Raw genomic sequence first — 20,921 nt, 5'->3', positions numbered from 1 at the left:
AACATACTGGACTAAATTTGCAATGTATCAGACTTTTACAGAAGTGTCTGTTAGATCCCAAACTTGGTCCGCTGAGGTCCAAATGGTCTGTTAGAGGCTGAATTTGAAACATTAGTTTATTTTAGAATGGGAGTACCTCCTTTCCTTGAACAGCTAAGCTATGGAATTTCCTTCCTGTTTTTGTCTTTCCCTCTTCCTATAACCCTTCTTTCTGTAAGGGTCAGGTCTGAAAACACTTGCAGAGCCCTTGATTGATTTCTACATTTCTTTTTCTCTTTTTTTCTCCCCTTCACCCAAAATGGCCTTTAATTGGGCCATGTTTTGCCCATGTCATGTCAAAAATAAAAAAAAGTCGAAGCCATGCTTTTCAGTTTAATTGTTGCTCCCAGAATTTCTACAATTCTGTGACTTAAAAAAAAAAGACCCATCAACTGGGACTGTACTCTTTTAACCATTGCGGTGATACACACGTCATACAAATTGTTCAAAACTCCTACTCCTTGCATCATATGATGTTTTATTGGTCACTGCAACCATTTAGAATCCCAGCTGATGTTTGCTTCAACTGGTTATAGAGGATCATTAGAAACCTACCTCTGTATCAGGAAATAATATGACGCATTTGTTACCCATAGATCATAAAAGAGAGTGCACATATATCATTTGAGTGTGAAGCCACATTCACTGTTACAGTTAATCTTTTAATGATAGAAGCATTGTCTGTTGTTACAGTGAGAAATACTTGGAAAAACAGATGGATTTGTATGTAGCATTTATGGATCTGGAGAAGGCATATGACAGGGTTGATAGATGCTTTATGGAAGGCATTAGGGGTATATGATGTGGGAGGGAAGTTGCTGGAAGCAGTGAAAAGTGTTTACCAAGGATGTAAGGCATGTGTACGAGTAGGAAGAGAGGAAAGTGATTGGTTCCCAGTGAATGTCAGTTTGCAGCAGGGGTGCGTGATGTCTCCATGGTTGTTTAATTTGTTTATGGATGGGGTGGTTAGGTAGATGAATGCAAGAGTTTTGGAGAGAGGGGCAAGTATGCAGTCTGTTACGGATGAAAGGGTTTGAGAAGTGAGTCAGTTGTTGTTCACTGATGTTACAGCGCTGGTGGCTGATTCGGGTGAGAAACTGCAGAAGTTGGTATCTGAGTTTGGTAAAGTGTGTGAAATAAGAAAGCTGAGAGTAAATGTGAATAAGAGCAAGGTTATTAGGTTCAGTAGGGTTGAGGGACAAGTAAATTGGGAGGTAAGTTTGAATGGAGAAAAACTGAAGGAAGTGAAGTGTTTTAGATATCTGGGAGTGGTGTTAGCAGCGGATGGAACCATGGAAGCAGAAGTGAGTCACAGGGTGGGGGAGGAGGCTAAGGTCCTGGGAGTGTTGGAGAATGTGTGGAAAGCGAGAACGTTATCTCGGAGAGCAAAAATAGGTATGTTTGAAAGAATAGTGGTTCCAACAATGTTATATGTTTGCAAGGCATGAGCTATAGATAGGGTTGTGCCGAGCAGGGTGGATTTATTGGAAATGAAATGTTTGAGGACAATGTGTGGTTTGAGGTGGTTTGATCGAGTAAGTAATGAAAGGGTTAGAGAGATGTGTGGGAATAGAAAGAGTGTGGTTGAGAGAGCAGAAGAGGGTGTGTTGAAATGGTTTGGTCACATGGAGAGAATGAGTGAGGAAAGATTGACAAAGAGGATATGTGTGTCAGAGGTGCAGGGAACGAAGAGAAGTGGGAGAGCAAATTGGAGGTGGAAGGATGGAGTGAAAAAGGTTTTGAGCAATCAGGGCCTGAACATGCAGGAGGGTGAAAGGTGTGCAAGGAATAGAGTGAATTGGAACGATGTGGTATACTGGGGTCGACGTGCTGTCATGGATTGAACCAGGGCATGTGAAGCATCTGGGGTGAACCATGGAAAGTTCTGTGGGGCCTGGATGTGGAAAGGGAGCTGTGGTTTCGGTGCATTATTACATGACAGCTAGAGACTGAGTGTGAACGAATGGGGCCTTTGTTGTCTTTTCCTAGCGCTACCTTGCTCACATGAGGGGGGAGGGGGTTGTTATTCCATGTGTGGCGGGGTGGTGATGGGAATGAATAAAGGCAGACAGTATGCATTATGTACATGTGTGTATATGTCTGTGTGTGTATATATATATGTATATGTTGAGATGTCTTTTCTTTTTCTTTCAAACTATTCGCCATTTCCCGCATTAGCGAGGTAGCGTTAAGAACAGAGGACTGGGCCTTGAGGGAATACCCTCACCTGGCCCAATTCTCTGTTCCTTCTTTTGGAAAATTAAAAAAAAACGAGAGGGGGAGGATTTCCAGCCCCCCGCTCCCTCCCCTTTTAGTCGCCTTCTATGACACGCAGGGAATACGTGGGAAGTATTCTTTCTCCCCTATCCCCAGGGATATATATATATATATATATATATATATATATATATATATATATATATATATATATATATATATATATATATATATATATGATTTGATAAACAGAGAAGAGGTAGTAAAAGCTTTGCGGAAGATGAAAGCCGGCAAGGCAGCAGGTTTGGATGGTATTGCAGTGGAATTTATTAAGAAAGGGGGTGACTGTATTGTTGACTGGTTGGTAAGGTTATTTAATGTATGTATGACTCATGGTGAGGTGCCTGAGGATTGGCGGAATGCGTGCATAGTGCCATTGTACAAAGGCAAAGGGGATAAGAGTGAGTGCTCAAATTACAGAGGTATAAGTTTGTTGAGTATTCCTGGTAAATTATATGGGAGGGTATTGATTGAGAGGGTGAAGGCATGTACAGAGCATCAGATTGGGGAAGAGCAGTGCGGTTTCAGAAGTGGTAGAGGATGTGTGGATCAGGTGTTTGCTTTGAAGAATGTATGTGAGAAATACTTAGAAAAGCAAATGGATTTGTATGTAGCATTTATGGATCTGGAGAAGGCATATGATAGAGTTGATAGAGATGCTCTGTGGAAGGTATTAAGAATATATGGTGTGGGAGGCAAGTTGTTAGAAGCAGTGAAAAGTTTTTATCGAGGATGTAAGGCATGTGTACGTGTAGGAAGAGAGGAAAGTGATTGGTTCTCAGTGAATGTAGGTTTGCGGCAGGGGTGTGTGATGTCTCCATGGTTGTTTAATTTGTTTATGGATGGGGTTGTAAGGGAGGTGAATGCAAGAGTCCTGGAAAGAGGGGCAAGTATGAAGTCTGTTGGGGATGAGAGAGCTTGGGAAGTGAGTCAGTTGTTGTTCGCTGATGATACAGCGCTGGTGGCTGATTCATGTGAGAAACTGCAGAAGCTGGTGACTGAGTTTGGTAAAGTGTGTGGAAGAAGAAAGTTAAGAGTAAATGTGAATAAGAGCAAGGTTATTAGGTACAGTAGGGTTGAGGGTCAAGTCAATTGGGAGGTGAGTTTGAATGGAGAAAAACTGGAGGAAGTGAAGTGTTTTAGATATCTGGGAGTGGATCTGTCAGCGGATGGAACCATGGAAGCGGAAGTGGATCATAGGGTGGGGGAGGGGGCGAAAATTTTGGGAGCCTTGAAAAATGTGTGGAAGTCGAGAACATTATCTCGGAAAGCAAAAATGGGTATGTTTGAGGGAATAGTGGTTCCAACAATGTTGTATAGTTGCGAGGCGTGGGCTATGGATAGAGTTGTGCGCAGGAGGATGGATGTGCTGGAAATGAGATGTTTGAGGACAATGTGTGGTGTGAGGTGGTTTGATCGAGTAAGTAACGTAAGGGTAAGAGAGATGTGTGGAAATAAAAAGAGCGTGGTTGAGAGAGCAGAAGAGGGTGTTTTGAAATGGTTTGGGCACATGGAGAGAATGAGTGAGGAGAGATTGACCAAGAGGATATGTGTGTCGGAGGTGGAGGGAACGAGGAGAAGAGGGAGACCAAATTGGAGGTGGAAAGATGGAGTGAAAAAGATTTTGTGTGATCGGGGCCTGAACATGCAGGAGGGTGAAAGGAGGGCAAGGAATAGAGTGAATTGGAGCGATGTGGTATACAGGGGTTGACGTGCTGTCAGTGGATTGAATCAAGGCATGTGAAGTGTCTGGGGTAAACCATGGAAAGCTGTGTAGGTATGTATATTTGCGTGTGTGGACGTGTGTATGTGCATGTGTATGGGGGGGGGTTGGGCCATTTCTTTCGTCTGTTTCCTTGCGCTACCTCGCAAACGCGGGAGACAGCGACAAAGTATAAAAAAAAAAAAAAAAATATATATATCAAAAGTACTACCAGACTCTGCCTCCCGAGAGCTAGACCACACAACCTCTGAAAAGCTGTTGCGTCACATGATTAATGTGTGGCCGTTGGCAACGCAAGGGTGGGCCGTTTTGATAACTATTTCTTTCCTGACATCTCGAAGCTTTGAAGTCTACCCCTCTCATGTCTTTCCTAACATCTCTGACTTGGCACTCTTTGAAAAGACGGGTTTCTCACTTACTCCAAAATTCGTAAATACTTTTACTTGTTTCTTCATTTTCCCTTTCATTGACCACTTTATATTTAACTTAGGTTCGCCCTTGATATGGCTGTAGCCTACAGCGTACACATATCTAAGTTTCCATTCCGAGTTAGAAGTCACCTGGGGCAAGGAATGATTTTTCTCTCTCCAAAGGAGTCCATCTTTTCCCTGCTACTGCGGGGAGTGCAACCTAGAAACTGCAGCAGCCCCATAAAAGGGAACTTAAGGCCACATAATATTAACTTAATATATTCCTTCCTTCTAAAACTTTGCATATTTTAAACCTTTGAATTACGGTAGGTAAAGCCTAGCTTCAAAGCATGTCTCGAATTCCTGACCAGCATTTCAGTCATATATTTAAGTTTTTACGTTTAAGATAATTTGTGGTAGCAAGAAACTATAAAAAAAAAAGTCTAAAATTATGAGATTCTTTCCTTAAACTCTAGAAAAAAAAAAAATTTATCAATACTATTCAGTTTATAACTCCTGCTTACGACACCACAGGACTGGAGGTTAACATTTTGTACACAGTACAAATCACACCAGCAGCAGGAATTACTGTCTGGGGAAGAAGGCACTTGTAATATCCTGTTCTCTCGGAAATCTTTTTTTTTTTTTTTACAGATATACGGAAAAAAAAATCACTTCAGCTTATCCGTTGAGATGTATAGGTATATATTTTTGTGTGTGTGGACGTGTATGTATATACATGTGTATGTGGGTGGGTTGGGCCATTCTTTCATCTGTTTCCTTGCGCTACCTTGCTAACACGGGAGACAGCGACAAAACAAAATAAATAGATAAATATGTATATGTATGTACACGTTGAAATGTATAGGTATTTATATGGGTGTGTGTGGGCATTTATGTATATACGTGTGTATGTGGGTGGGTTGGGTCATTTTTTTGTCTTTTTCCTTGCGCTACCTCGCTGATGAGGGAGACAGCGATTAAGTATGATGAGAAATAAAAGAAAAAAAAAACACATTCACTGTTGTTTTTGATTTTTAAATTATCAAAGCATTTGCTGTGTTATTTCATGTGTGGTGGGGTGGTGACAGAATGGATGAGGGCAGCAAGTATGAATATGTACATATTTATTTATGTATATGTCTGTGTATGTATACGTTGAAATGTATAGGTATATATATGTGCATGTGTGGGTGTTTATGTATATACATGTGTATGTTGTTGGGTTAGGGCCATTCTTTCGTCTTTTTCCTTGCGCTACCTCTGATGTGGGAGACCGCGATTAAGTATAATAAAAGATAGAAAATAATACACAGTCACTGTTTTTGATTTTTGACTTATGAAAGCATTTATGTGTTATTAGTATTGATATTTAGGGGGAAAAGAAAGCTCTATTTTTCATTATTCATGTGAGTAAAGTTCTCTGCAAATAGGACTTTTGTCTTGCCGCAAATGGTTCTTTGATTCCACCCAAGACTCAATGAACATACTTTGTATTACAGTAACATCCACTCTATCTCGGAGACTCCAGTCTCTCTTCTACTTATCTGTATCTCTGATGCCTCTTCCCAACTAGAACTCCCTCATGAGTGTGGCCTTGGCAATAAAGTCTCCATAACTAGTGAACTCCAATGCTGCTTCTAAGCCCTTAGTGCCTCACCTTTAACAGGCCACTGACAGAGGGCAACTTTAGGGCAGTGTTTGAAAAGGCTCCTACCTAATGTTCCTACTAACTACTACTACCTAATGCTCCTACATAATGTTCCTACCTACTACTTATACCTAATGTTTTTAGCTAATGCCCCTGCCTAAGTGTTTCTCCCTACTACTTCTATCTTCTACTCCTACCTTTTTGCCAAAAGGCTGGACTAGCACATGATGCTCATTGCAGGAAACTAAAGAGTTACAAGAAATGAGCGATGTGAGTTACATGTTGTCAAGTCTTTATGTATGACAAGGAGAGATTGTATGTTTGTGGACAGAATGCCAGTAGTCCACGTGTGGATGAGGCAAAAAGAAAAGACAGCTACCTAGGTCAGAAGAGTCCTGTGTAGATTTCGAAATTTCTTCAAACCAGTTTCTCTGTGTATATATGAAGAAATAATCCATCCTTGTGTGGAATTCTGCTCTTACATCTGGGGTGGTTCTAGCTCTGCATCTGTATTTGACAGAGTTGTGTCAAAAGTGATCTGGTTTATAAACTCTCCCAGGCTGACTTCAAAATTTGATTTGCTTGCCTGTCATTCCAATGTTGGCTCATTTTTCCTTTTCCAAAGGTATAAGTAGCTAGAGACCATGCAATATTCAGCAAGCTGCTGTAACGTGATTACTCTGTGGCAGTTGGTAAATCAGGGGTGCACAGTTTTGATAACCATATCTTTCCCTACACCTCAAAGCTTTGGAACTGTCCCCCCTCTCCTGTCTTTACCAACAACTATGACCTGGCATGTTTTAAAAGACAGGTTTTTCACTTCTTCAAGATTTATAGATATGTTCCCTTTTCTCATCTATTTTTCTTTCATCTATCTCTGTATTTCAATTAAGGCCCAGCCTTGATGTGTACTTTTGTCCATGACTGAACCCTCCAACGTGAAAAAGACTTGAAATTTAAGAATTGTGTATAGCATGTAAAAGATGGTTATGTGCACTGTGAAATTATACATCAATAAACCACTCAGCAAGAACATAGAGGAACATATACTACTAATTTTGGGGAGTATCTTCTGTAAAGTATGATCAAGACATATACTGAAAGGAAAAACAGAATTTTTAAAATCTTTTTGTGTGCTGAAGAAGGGAAGTATGTGAGGATTAGTAGTCACTGGGTTGATTACATATTCATTTGATTTACTCAAGTACCCCAGTTATAGGGTTTCTACAGTTCTCAGGAATCAGGCATGTCCATTGTCTTGTTAGGAAGAGTGTAGGGCAGTTGGGATGTTTAGTATCCTCAGTATGAAAGTTTCATCATGGTGCATGAGGGGGTCATGTGTTGAAATGATATTTGTAATGACAAAGATATTGATGGCATCCAAAGTCGTGTTTAAGAACGGCTGGATTTTGAGATTGATTAGTGTTTGTTGAGTCTTTATGGTGTGAATATATTTTGTCACTGTGATGTTTGTTAGAGGGATGGGGATCTGTAAGTCTACATGGCTGAAGTATGGGGCTGGTTTGAGCTTTTTCTTTCTGCATGGGTGTTGGTAGTTTGATAGCAAGTGCTTTAGCGTAAGATATGGTGTCAAGTATATTTAGGTGAGATTGTGATGGAATCTTTTTTGTGCTCATGCTGTATTTTGTGTTTACTAACCAGCCGCTGATTGTTCTTAGAGTGCTGTATTGTGTTGTTTGTAGTTTTGTTTTGTTTGCTTTTTGAGAGAGTGGGTTGACTAGGCAGATGAGGAATAGTTTGGAGTGAAGTGGATGAATTGTTTGTAGAGGATATTGAGTGATTCCTCCACTTCTGTGAAACTGGTGTTGTTGAGTTTTCTTATTGCATTTTCTTTATAGACTTTCTTGATTTTTGTATGTAGGGTGTGAATGTCATGTATGTGTCTTATGTGATACTTACAGTTGTTGGTGTTTTGTTTAGTGGGAATGGTTGATCATTTAGAGTAGTGTGAGAATGCAGGTTGGATTAATGACTGGGGCCTGAACATGCCAGAGGGTGAAAGGCATGCAAGGGATCGAGTGAAGTGGAACAATGTGGTATACTGGAGTCGATGTGTTGTCAGTGGAGTGAACCAGGGCATGTGAAACATCTGGGGTAAACCCTGGAAAGGTCTTTGTGGCCTGGTTGTGGACAGGAAACTGTGGTTTTGGTGCATTACACATAACAGCTAAAGAATGGATGTGAGTGGATGCGGCCTTTCTTCATCTGTTCTTGGCACTACCTCACTAATGCAGGAAGTGGCAATTAAGTGTGAAGAATGAAAAATTTTATTTATAGATCTGTTTTTTAATCGTTGTGAGTCATAAATTAATAATTATTTCATAATAGGAAATCTATAAAAGATTTGTAAAATTACCAGCCGCACCAGTCAGATGTAGTGTTATCGAGATCAGGTGGACATAGGCTATCTGGCATCCACTTTTGCTAGGAAACCTTCTCCTGCCTCATCTTGGTTGACTTTCAATTCAGGAAGAGTCATTGTTCATAGAATCACTCCACACAGTCCAAAAACAAGTCATCATTGTTCAATGATTCAGAGTCATCTGCCCAGTCCTTTCAATCTTGACTAAAAGTTGCTCATTTTCTATCCTAGAACACTTCAGAACAGCTTGCTCTCTATGGCATGGCTGGAGGATGACTGACTTTAGTGAGAAATTAATTTGTATAACCACCAGGCTTGGTGCATGGCCATAGAAATGAGGAACAAAATTCAGTGCATATATATCTGTCTTGAGGTGTCATTTAGCATATGTATATATGTATATATATATATGTATATATCTATATGTATATATATATATATGTATATATATGTATATATCTATAAGAGTGTATAAGAGTGAGTGCTCAAATTACAGAGGTATAAGTTTGTTGAGTATTCCTGGTAAATTATATGGGAGGGTATTGATTGAGAGGGTGAAGGCATGTACAGAGCATCAGATTGGGGAAGAGCAGTGCGGTTTCAGAAGTGGTAGAGGATGTGTGGATCAGGTGTTTGCTTTGAAGAATGTATGTGAGAAATACTTAGAAAAGCAAATGGATTTGTATGTAGCATTTATGGATCTGGAGAAGGCATATGATAGAGTTGATAGAGATGCTCTGTGGAAGGTATTAAGAATATATGGTGTGGGAGGAAAGTTGTTAGAAGCAGTGAAAAGTTTTTATCGAGGATGTAAGGCATGTGTACGTGTAGGAAGAGAGGAAAGTGATTGGTTCTCAGTGAATGTAGGTTTGCGGCAGGGGTGTGTGATGTCTCCATGGTTGTTTAATTTGTTTATGGATGGGGTTGTTAGGGAGGTAAATGCAAGAGTCCTGGAAAGAGGGGCAAGTATGAAGTCTGTTGGGGATGAGAGAGCTTGGGAAGTGAGTCAGTTGTTGTTCGCTGATGATACAGCACTGGTGGCTGATTCATGTGAGAAACTGCAGAAGCTGGTGACTGAGTTTGGTAAAGTGTGTGGAAGAAGAAAGTTAAGAGTAAATGTGAATAAGAGCAAGGTTATTAGGTACAGTAGGGTTGAGGGTCAAGTCAATTGGGAGGTGAGTTTGAATGGAGAAAAACTGGAGGAAGTGAAGTGTTTTAGATATCTGGGAGTGGATCTGTCAGCGGATGGAACCATGGAAGCGGAAGTGGATCATAGGGTGGGGGAGGGGGCGAAAATTTTGGGAGCCTTGAAAAATGTGTGGAAGTCGAGAACATTATCTCGGAAAGCAAAAATGGGTATGTTTGAAGGAATAGTGGTTCCAACAATGTTGTATGGTTGCGAGGCGTGGGCTATGGATAGAGATGTGCGCAGGAGGATGGATGTGCTGGAAATGAGATGTTTGAGGAAAATGTGTGGTGTGAGGTGGTTTGATCGAGTAAGTAACGTAAGGGTAAGAGAGATGTGTGGAAATAAAAAGAGCGTGGTTGAGAGAGCAGAAGAGGGTGTTTTGAAATGGTTTGGGCACATGGAGAGAATGAGTGAGGAAAGATTGACCAAGAGGATATATGTGTCGGAGGTGGAGGGAACGAGGAGAAGAGGGAGACCAAATTGGAGGTGGAAAGATGGAGTGAAAAAGATTTTGTGTGATCGGGGCCTGAACATGCAGGAGGGTGAAAGGAGGGCAAGGAATAGAGTGAATTGGAGCGATGTGGTATACAGGGGTTGACGTGCTGTCAGTGGATTGAATCAAGGCATGTGAAGCGTCTAGGGTAAACCATGGAAAGCTGTGTAGGTATGTATATTTGCGTGTGTGGACGTGTGTATGTACATGTGTATTGGGGGGGGGGGTTGGGCCATTTCTTTCGTCTGTTTCCTTGCGCTACCTCGCAAACGCGGGAGACAGCGACAAAGTATAAAAAAAAAAAAAAAAAAAAAAAAAAAAAAAAAAAGTTGAGTATTCCTGGTAAATTATATGGGAGGGTATTGATTGAGAGGGTGAAGGCATGTACAGAGCATCAGATTGGGGAAGAGCAGTGTGGTTTCAGAAGTGGTAGAGGATGTGTGGATCAGGTGTTTGCTTTGAAGAATGTATGTGAGAAATACTTAGAAAAGCAAATGGATTTGTATGTAGCATTTATGGATCTGGAGAAGGCATATGATAGAGTTGATAGAGATGCTCTGTGGAAGGTATTAAGAATATATGGTGTGGGAGGAAAGTTGTTAGAAGCAGTGAAAAGTTTTTATCGAGGATGTAAGGCATGTGTACGTGTAGGAAGAGAGGAAAGTGATTGGTTCTCAGTGAATGTAGGTTTGCGGCAGGGGTGTGTGATGTCTCCATGGTTGTTTAATTTGTTTATGGATGGGGTTGTTAGGGAGGTAAATGCAAGAGTCCTGGAAAGAGGGGCAAGTATGAAGTCTGTTGGGGATGAGAGAGCTTGGGAAGTGAGTCAGTTGTTGTTCGCTGATGATACAGCGCTGGTGGCTGATTCATGTGAGAAACTGCAGAAGCTGGTGACTGAGTTTGGCAAAGTGTGTGGAAGAAGAAAGTTAAGAGTAAATGTAAATAAGAGCAAGGTTATTAGGTACAGTAGGGTTGAGGGTCAAGTCAATTGGGAGCTGAGTTTGAATGGAGAAAAACTGGAGGAAGTGAAGTGTTTTAGATATCTGGGAGTGGATCTGGCAGCGGATGGAACCATGGAAGCGGAAGTGGATCATAGGGTGGGGGAGGGGGCGAAAATTCTGGGGGCCTTGAAGAATGTGTGGAAGTCGAGAACATTATCTCGGAAAGCAAAAATGGGTATGTTTGAAGGAATAGTGGTTCCAACAATGTTGTATGGTTGCGAGGCGTGGGCTATGGATAGAGTTGTGCGCAGGAGGATGGATGTGCTGGAAATGAGATGTTTGAGGACAATGTGTGGTGTGAGGTGGTTTGATCGAGTGAGTAACGTAAGGGTAAGAGAGATGTGTGGAAATAAAAAGAGCGTGGTTGAGAGAGCAGAAGAGGGTGTTTTGAAGTGGTTTGGGCACATAGAGAGAATGAGTGAGGAAAGATTGACCAAGAGGATATATGTGTCGGAGGTGGAGGGAACGAGGAGAAGAGGGAGACCAAATTGGAGGTGGAAAGATGGAGTGAAAAAGATTTTGTGTGATCGGGGCCTGAACATGCAGGAGGGTGAAAGGAGGGCAAGGAATAGAGTGAATTGGAGCGATGTGGTATACCGGGGTTGACGTGCTGTCAGTGGATTGAATCAAGGCATGTGAAGTGTCTGGGGTAAACCATGGAAAGCTGTGTAGGTATGTATATTTGCGTGTGTGGACGTATGTATATACATGTGTATGGGGGGGGGTTGGGCCATTTCTTTCGTCTGTTTCCTTGCGCTACCTCGCAAATGCGGGAGACAGCGACAAAGTATAATAAAAATAAAAATAAAATAATATATCTTTCTGGAGATATTAAGGGGGTTAATGCATTATGTATACAGGTGTTGCCAAATGTTGCTGGACTTTAAGACTAATAAAATGAAAGACCTATCCCTAGGGATAGGGGAGAAAGAATACTTCCCACACATTCCTCATGTGTCGTAGAAGGTGACTAAAGGGAACAGGAGCAGGGGGGGCTGGAAACCCTCTCCTCCTTGCATTTTAACTTTCTAAAAGGGGAAATGGAAGAAATAGTCACACAGAGAGTGCTCATTCTCCTCGAAGGCTCAGATTGGGGTGTCTAATTGTGTGTGGATGTAACCAAGATGAGAAAAAAGGAGAGATAGGTAGTATGTTTGAGGAAAGGAAACTGGATGTTTTGACTCTGAGTGAAATGAAGCTCAAGGGTAAAGGGGAAGAATGGTTTGGAAATGTCTTGGAAGTAAAGTCAGGGGTTAGTGAGAGAGCAAGAGCAAGGGAAGGAGTAGCACTACTCCTGAAACAGGAGTGGTGGGAGTATGTGATAGAGTGTAAGAAAGTAAACTCTAGGTTGATATGGGTAAAACTGGAAGTGGATGGAGAGAGATGGGTGATTATTGGCGCATATGCACCTGGGCATGAGAAGAAAAATCATGAGAGGCAAGTGTTTTGAGAGCAGCTGAGTGAGTGTGTTGGTAGTTTTGATGTACAAGACTGGGTTATAGTGATGGGTGATATGAATGCAAAGGTGAGTAATGTGGCAGTTGAGGGAATTATTGGTGTACATAGGGTGTTCAGTGTTGTAAATGGAAGTGGTGAAGAGCTTGTAGATTTATGTCCTGAAAAAGGACTGGTGATTGGGAATACCTGGTTTAAAAAGAGAGATATACATAAGTATGCGTATGTAAGTAGGAGGGACGGCCAGAGAGCATCATTGGATTATGTGTTAATTGATGGGCACGCGAAAGAGAGACTTTTGGATGTTAATGTGCTGAGAGGTGCAACTGGAGGGATGTCTGATCATTATCTTGTGGAGGCAAAGGTGAAGATTTGTAGAGGTTTTCAGAAAAGAAGAGAGAATGTTGGGGTGAAGAGAGTGGTGAGAGTAAGTGTGCTTAGGAAGGAGACCTGTGTGAGGAAGTACCAGAAGAGACTGAGTACAGAGTGGAAAAAGATGAGAACAAAGGACGTAAGGGGAGTGGGGGAGGAATGGGATGTATTTACGGAGGCAGTGATAGCTTGCGCAAAAGATGCTTGCGGCATGAGAAGCGTGGGAGGTGGGCAGATTAGAATGGGTAGTAAGTGGTGGGATGAAGAAGTAAGATTATTAGTGAAAGAGAAGAGAGAGGCATTTAGAAGATTTTTGCAGGGAAATAATGCAAATGAGTGGGAGATGTATAAAAGAAAGAGGCAGGAGGTCAAGAGAAAGGTGCAAGAGATGAAAAAGAAGGCAAATGAGAGTTGGGGTGAGAGAGTATCATTAAATTTTAGGGAGAATAAAAAGAGGTTTTGGAAGGAGGTAAATAAAGTGCGTAAGACAAGGGAACAAATGGGAACTTCAGTGAAGGGGGCTAATAGGGAGGTGATAACAAGTAGTTGTGATGTGAGAAGGAGATGGAGTGAGTATTTTGAAGGTTTGTTGAATGTGTTTGATGATGGAGTGGCAGATATAGGGTGTTTTGGTCGAGGTGGTGTACAAAGTGAGAGGGTTAGGGAGAATGATTTGGTAAACAGAGAAGAGGTAGTAAAACCTTTGCAGAAGATGAAAGCCAGCAAGGCGGGTTTGGATGGTATTGCAGTGGAATTTGTCAAAAAAGGGGGTGACTGTATTGTTGACTGGTTGGTAAGATTACTTAATGAATGTATGACTCATGGTGAGGTGCCTGAGGACTGGCAGAGTGCTTGCATAGTGCTATTGTATAAAGGCAAAAGGGATAAAAGTGAGTGCTCAAATTACAGAGGTATAAGTTTGTTGAGTATTCCTGGTAAATTATATGGGAGGGTATTGATTGAGAAGGTGAAGGCATATACAGAGCATCAGATTGGGGAAGAGCAGTGTGGTTTCAGAAGTGGTAGAGGATGTGTGGATCAGGTGTTTGCTTTGAAGAATGTATGTGAGAAATACTTAGAAAAGCAAATGGATTTGTATGTAGCATTTATGGATCTGGAGAAGGCATATGATAGAGTTGATAGAGATGCTCTATGGAAGGTATTAAGAATATGTGGTGTGGGAGGCAAGTTGTTAGAAGCAATGAAAAGTTTTTATCGAGGATGTAAGGCATGTGTACGTGTAGGAAGAGAGGAAAGTGATTGGTTCTCAGTGAATGTTGGTTTGTGGCAGGGGTGTGTGATGTCTCCATGGTTGTTTAATTTGTTTATGGATGGGGTTGTTAAGGAGGTGAATGCAAGAATTTTGGAAAGAGGGGCAAGTATGCAGTCTGTTGGGGATAAGAGAGCTTGGGAAGTGAGTCAGTTGTTGTTCGCTGATGATACAGCGCTGGTGGCTGATTCATGTGAGAAACTGCAGAAGCTGGTGACTGAGTTTGGTAAAGTGTGTGAAAGAAGAAAGCTGAGAGTAAATGTGAATAAGAGCAAGGTTATTAGGTACAGTAGGGTTGAGGGTCAAGTCAATTGGGAGGTAAGTTTGAGTCGAGAAAAACTGGAGGAAGTGAAGTGTTTTAGATATCTGGTAGTGGATTTGGCAGCGGATGGAACTATGGAAGCGGAAGTGAATCATAGGGTGGGGGAGGGGGAGAAAGTTCTGGGAGCGTTGAAGAATGTGTGGAAGTCGAAAACATTATCTCGGAAAGCAAAAATGGGTATGTTTGAAGGAATAATGGTTCCAACAATGTTATATGGTTGTGAGGCATGGGCTATGGATAGAGTTGTGCAGAGGAGGGTGGATGTGCTGGAAATGAGATGTTTGAGGACAATATGTGGTGTGAGGTGGTTTGATCGAGTAAGTAATAATAGGGTAAGAGAGATGTGTGGTAATAAAAAGAGTGTGGTTGAGATAGAGAGATGTATGTTAATAAAAAGAGTGTGGTTGAGAGAGCAGAAGATAGTGTTTTGAAATGGTTTGGTCACATGGAAAGAATGAGTGAGGAAAAATTGACCAAGAGGATATATGTGTGTCAGAGGTGTAGGGAACAAGGAGAAGTGGAAGACCAAATTGGAGGTGGAAAGATGGAGTGAAAAAGATTTTGAGTGATTGGGGTGTGAACATGCAGGAGGGTGAAAGGCGTTTAAGGAATAGAGTGAATTGGAACGATGTGGTATACTGGGGTCGACGTGCTGTCAATGGATTGAACAGGGCATGTGAAGCATCTGGGGTAAACCATGGAAAGCTCTGTGGGGCCTGGATGTGGAAAGGGAGCTAATGTTTCGGTGCATTATTACGTGACAGCTAGAGACTGAGTGTGAACGAATGTGGCCTTTGTTGTCTTTACCTAGCGCTACCTCGCGCACATGGGGGAGGGGGTTGTTATTTCATGTGTGGCGGGGTGGCGATGGGAATGAATAAAGACAGACAGTATGAATTATGTACATGTGTATATATGTATATGTCTGTGTGTGTATATATATGTATACGTTGAGATGTATAGGTATGTATATTTGCGTGTGTGGACATGTATGTATATACATGTATATATGGGGGGTTGGGCCATTCTTTCATCTGTTTCCTTGTGCTACCTCGCTAACGCAGGAGACAGTGACAAAGCCAAATAAATAGATATATTTAATTTTTTTTTTTTTTTTTTTTTTTTTTGCCGCTGTCTCCCGCGTTTGCGAAGTAGCGCAAGGAAACAGATGAAAGAAATGGCCCAACCCACCCCCATACACATGTATATACATACGTCCACACACGCAAATATACATACCTACACAGCTTTCCATGGTTTACCCCAGACGCTTCACATGCCTTGATTCAATCCACTGACAGCACGTCAACCCCGGTATACCACATCGCTCCAATTCACTCTATTCCTTGCCCTCCTTTCACCCTCCTGCATGTTCAGGCCCCGATCACACAAAATCTTTTTCACCCCATCTTTCCACCTCCAATTTGGTCTCCCTCTTCTCCTCGTTCCCTCCACCTCCGACACATATATCCTCTTGGTCAATCTTTCCTCACTCATTCTCTCCATGTGACCAGACCATTTCAAAACACCCTCTTCTGCTCTCTCAACCACGCTCTTTTTATTTCCACACATCTCTCTTACCCTTACGTTACTTACTCGATCAAACCACCTCACACCACACATTGTCCTCAAACTTCTCATTTCCAGCACATGTATCCTCCTGCGCACAACTCTATCCATAGTCCACGCCTCGCAACCATACAACATTGTTGGAACCACTATTCCTTCAAACATACCCATTTTTGCTTTCCGAGATAATGTTCTCGACTTCCACACATTCTTCAAGGCTCCCAGAATTTTCGCCCCCTCCCCCACCCTATGATCCACTTCCGCTTCCATGTTTCCATCCGCTGCCAGATCCACTCCCAGATATCTAAAAACACTTCACTTCCTCCAGTTTTTCTCCATTCAAACTCACCTCCCAATTGACTTGACCCTCAACCCTACTGTACCTAATAACCTTGCTCTTATTCACATTTACTCTTAACTTTCTTTCACACACTTTACCAAACTCAGTCACCAGCTTCTGCAGTTTCTCACATGAATCAGCCACCAGCGCTGTATCATCAGCGAACAACAACTGACTCACTTCCCAAGCTCTCTCATCCCCAACAGACTTCATACTTGCCCCTCTTTCCAAAACTCTTGCATTCACCTCCCTAACAACCCCATCCATAAACAAATTAAACAACCATGGAGACATCACACACCCCTGCCGCAAACCTACATTCACTGAGAACCAATCACTTTCCTCTCTTCCTACACAAAATGTAGTACATAGCAGATGTTCAGACTGATGACACTACAATTCTCCAACCTCTCAAAGATAGATTCCCCAAATTTCTTTCTTCGAGGCATTTGCTGAGCTGTGTGGTGAAATTCATTAGTGACTGCAAGTTTCAGTTCCTCAATTGTTGTAGGTTTAGAATTTTTAATCCTATCAACAAGTATGCCATAGAAGAAGAAATCCACAGGTGTTAGGTATGGAGAATGTGCTGCCATTCAGTTTTCGTAGGTTGACTAATCCATCCACCTGGCAAAATATCCAAAAGATCTATAATTGTTCCACAATGGGGAGATGCTCCATCTTGCATGATAATGTCTTTGTAATCATTTATGTTTGGTGCCACATGAGTTTTAAGTGTTTTGTGACATATTATCATTTGCAGTGCCACAGATTTCTGAGCTGTCCAGTAACTTTTGGCCAGCCATGCATATGAAGTAATTGTTAAAGATGATTTAGATATTTATAGTAGAGGTGTATTTTGCTAAGAATAGTCTAATTCTTGCTGAGATATTTATACCTACAGTATAATGAAATATCAAGATGTACCCTTATGCTAATATGCTGCTTATCACATCTACCTTTATACAGAGAGATTTGGACAATATTTTTCAGTGGAGCAGAGGTTATGTAGGTTATTGTTATCTCTGAAACCCAATTTCTTCCCTTTTCTCTCTATAAAGTTTTCATGACTTTTCCACTTTTACATCTACCTTCACAGTTGTTTATTTCTACCAGTTTCTACAGTAAAGATACTTGGTGTCACTGTAACATCTAATCTGTCCTGCATACCCCATAATACACAACCATTCCTATTCTAAGGCCATTCAGGCAAGGGATCAGGCATATTGGGCTTAGAAAAACCCTCCTTCCTTTGACTCCCATCCAGCTTTTATCACTGCTTGTAATCTCTGGAAGCACGTTACTCATGAGGCAAAACGTTCCTTTATTCAAAGGAATTGCGATAACCTCTCCTTGTCTTCCACTGATAGGTCTTTTTGGTCTTTAGCTAAGGGCATCTCTAACAACTTCTGTCATTCTACCTTCCCTTCACTTTTCCATTTTGACAGTACTATAGCTATCTCCCCTGCAGACAAAGCAACTCTCTTTGGTTACCATTTCTCCTGTAACTCCACCTTATATGACTCTAACATTTTTTCACCCCATGATGCTCCTTATTAATCCTATGCCCCTTCCCTTGATCTCTTTTTGCACTGTCCGAAACGTGCTTCTTTCTCTGGATATAAGCAAGGCTTATGGTCCTAATGACCTCCATCCCTATGTGCTGAAATAGTGTGAACTTGCACCTGTACTTGCTTGACTGTTTCATTTCTGTTTAAAAACCAAAATTTTTCCTTCTTGGAAGCATGCATTAATACATCCCATCCCTAAGAAGGGTGACCTTTCTGATCTCTCTAAATATCATTATATTGCTTTGACATCTACCATTTCCATAGTCTTTGAAACCCTCCTCAACTCCCATATCCTTGAACACTTCAAAAATTGCAGTCTTCTCTTTGATCAGCAGCATGGCTTCCATAAGGCAAGATCCACTGGTGATATTGTCTCCTATTTTACTAATATCTGGTCATCATCCCTGAAAGGTTTTGGAGAGTCATGAGTTGTTGCCCTTGACATATTGAAGGCTTTTGAGAGGGTCTAGCATCGGGGTCTCATCTCTAAGCTCCCCTCTTTTGGCTTCCCTCCCTCACTTTGCTCCTTTATGTTTAACTTTCTCTCCAGCCGATCTATCACTGTGGTTGTTGTTGGATCAGCCTCCCCTCTTTTCTCCATCAACAGCAGTGTCCCTCAAGGTTCTGTCCTGTCCCCAACACTTTTTCTTCTTTCATTCAATGATTTCCCCTCCATAGGTAATCCAATGCACTCACATGCTGATGACTCAGCTCTATTCATCCACATCCCTCAATTCTGCTCCCTCTTCTTTCACTCGATCTGCATCTCGTCTTGACACAGCTTCCTCAATAAACTCAGACTTGGACGAGATATCTCCGTTGGGTACACAAAATCTTATTAAGTTTAATATCTCGAAGACCTAGTTTCTACCCATCTCTGTCGAAAACTCCTTGCACTTCTCGTCTCTCCTTTAATAGTTTTGTAATTCCACCTCTTGACACAATGAACATACTTGGTATTACTTTAACACCTACTCTTACTTTAACACCCACTCTCTGTAGGGAACCCCACATTACAGGAATAGCTAAGTCTGCCTCTAAGTAACTGGATGTCCTGTTAGATGTCAAACTACTCCTCTTCTGAACAGTTGATTTTTTTACTTGTATGGAGTACTGCTCTCACTTTTGGGGTAGTTCTGTCTTGGTGGAGTTGAGTCGAAAGCAATCCACCTTATAAACTGTCCAAGGCTACCTTCCAAACTTGACCCCCTTGCTCTGCACCGCAGTGTTGGTTCACTTTCCCTCTTCCATTGGTATTACTTTGGTTTTTGCTCCCAAGAGCTGGCTACTTGTGTTCTCCCACAACTAGCTGGACCATGCAATACTTGGCAAGCTGCTGCATCTCATGATCATTCTGTGGCCATCAGCAACTCAAGAGAGGGCCGTTTGTTATCTGCTTCTTCCCCTACATGCTGAAGCTTTGGAACTCTCTAACTTCTAATTTCTTTTCCAATAACTATGACCTGGCACATCTCAAAAGACAGGTTTTTATTTTTCTCAAAGATTTATAAATGCTTTCCCTTGTCTTTTCATTTTCTGTTTCATAATTCTCTATGTTTCAATTAAGGTCTGGCCTTGATGTGGACTTTTGTCTATGATTGGAGCCTTAAATAAGAAAGTTAAGATTCTTTTCATGTGAACATTAGTGCTGGTTGTACAATGGATTGATTGGTCCATGTCTAGAATACTACTCTCCCCTCTGGGGAGGTTTTAGCTAAAAAGAGATGTCAAAAGAAATTCACCTCATAGACTCTTTCAGCCAAACCTCAAACTTAACGTTCTCTCTCTCTTCTATAGGTATTACTTTCATTTCTACACCTGAGAACTGGCTGCTTTGTACCTTCACCATTAGCCAGACCTTGTATTATTTAGCAAACCATTGCGTTGCACGATTATTGTGTGGCATTGGCAAGTGAGGGTGCATTGTTGAGTGACTATTTCTACCCCTACATTACTAAGTTTTGGAGTTCTTTATCCATATATACGTATGCCTTGCTAACAGCTGTGACCTGTGTCTTTTAAGAAGTCAAGTTTTTTGTTTCTTCAAAAAGATTTACATTATTTATTATCATTTTTCCATACTTTTCTGTCTCTTTAATCTTTTTTTATGTTTATAAAAGCTTATCCCTGTTGAAGCCTTTTGTTTGTGACTGGAGTCTTCAGTGTAAAAAATGTAAATGGAAAAGATTTTCAGTGAATTACTAAGTGTAGAGATGGAGGAAAAATAATGGGATGAAAGACCCTTCATTATAGATTATCAGAACTTTCCTTTTCATGTTTCAGTTTGCAACAACACCTGTTTCAAGAAGATACAAACATTTTGACTGGATACAAGGACGTTTAAGTGAAAAGTTTCCCCTTATTCCAATACCACCACTGCCAGAAAAGCAGCTTTCAGGTTAGTAATAATACACATTTCTTGTATAATGTCTATCTGTTTATCCATCTTCTGTCTATCCATTAATCTATTTATCTAGCTTTCTGTGGTTTTGGTGCATAACACATGACAGCTCGAGATTGAGTGTGAATGAACATGGCCTTTGTTGTCTTTTCCTAGCACTGTCTCACATTCGCATGGGGGAAGGGGTGGTGCCATTTCATGTGTGATGGGGTGGCGATGGGAATGGATGAAGGCAGCAAGTATATATTGGAAAGCATCACAATTTTGCGCGTGATATTCCTGTGAGTCCATGGGGGAATTGAAACACGATAAGTTCCCAAGTGCACTTTCTTGTAATGATCACATCATCAGGGGAGACACAAGAGAGAAATATAAGTCAGTTGATATACATCAAAGAGACAAAGCTAGGACACCATTTGGTAAACATGTGATTGTCCAAATTGTCCAAATGGCGTCCT

The 20,921-nt window shown here is 41.4% G+C and overlaps 1 protein-coding gene across 2 annotated transcripts in view; it reads left to right on the top strand.

Moving 5' to 3' along the window:
- The window catches only part of LOC139749430 (sorting nexin-18-like), a 159,049-nt gene extending 138,422 nt beyond the window's left edge, over positions 1-20,627 (top strand). The window contains exon 6 of one of the 2 annotated variants that reach the window (XM_071663277.1): positions 20,346-20,627. In XM_071663277.1, the coding sequence (XP_071519378.1) occupies positions 20,346-20,465 (120 nt within the window). In that variant the 3' untranslated portion in view covers positions 20,466-20,627. The remainder of the gene's footprint in view (positions 1-20,345) is intronic. The other variant, XM_071663276.1, reaches the window with a different exon arrangement.
- Positions 20,628-20,921: the final 294 nt, after the last annotated feature.

Source organism: Panulirus ornatus, chromosome 7 (genome assembly GCF_036320965.1).
Source record: "Panulirus ornatus isolate Po-2019 chromosome 7, ASM3632096v1, whole genome shotgun sequence".
Taxonomy (NCBI): Eukaryota; Metazoa; Arthropoda; class Malacostraca; order Decapoda; family Palinuridae; genus Panulirus; species Panulirus ornatus.
The sequence above is the reverse complement of the archived record's forward strand: the minus strand, read 5'-3'. Positions and strand labels throughout refer to the sequence as shown.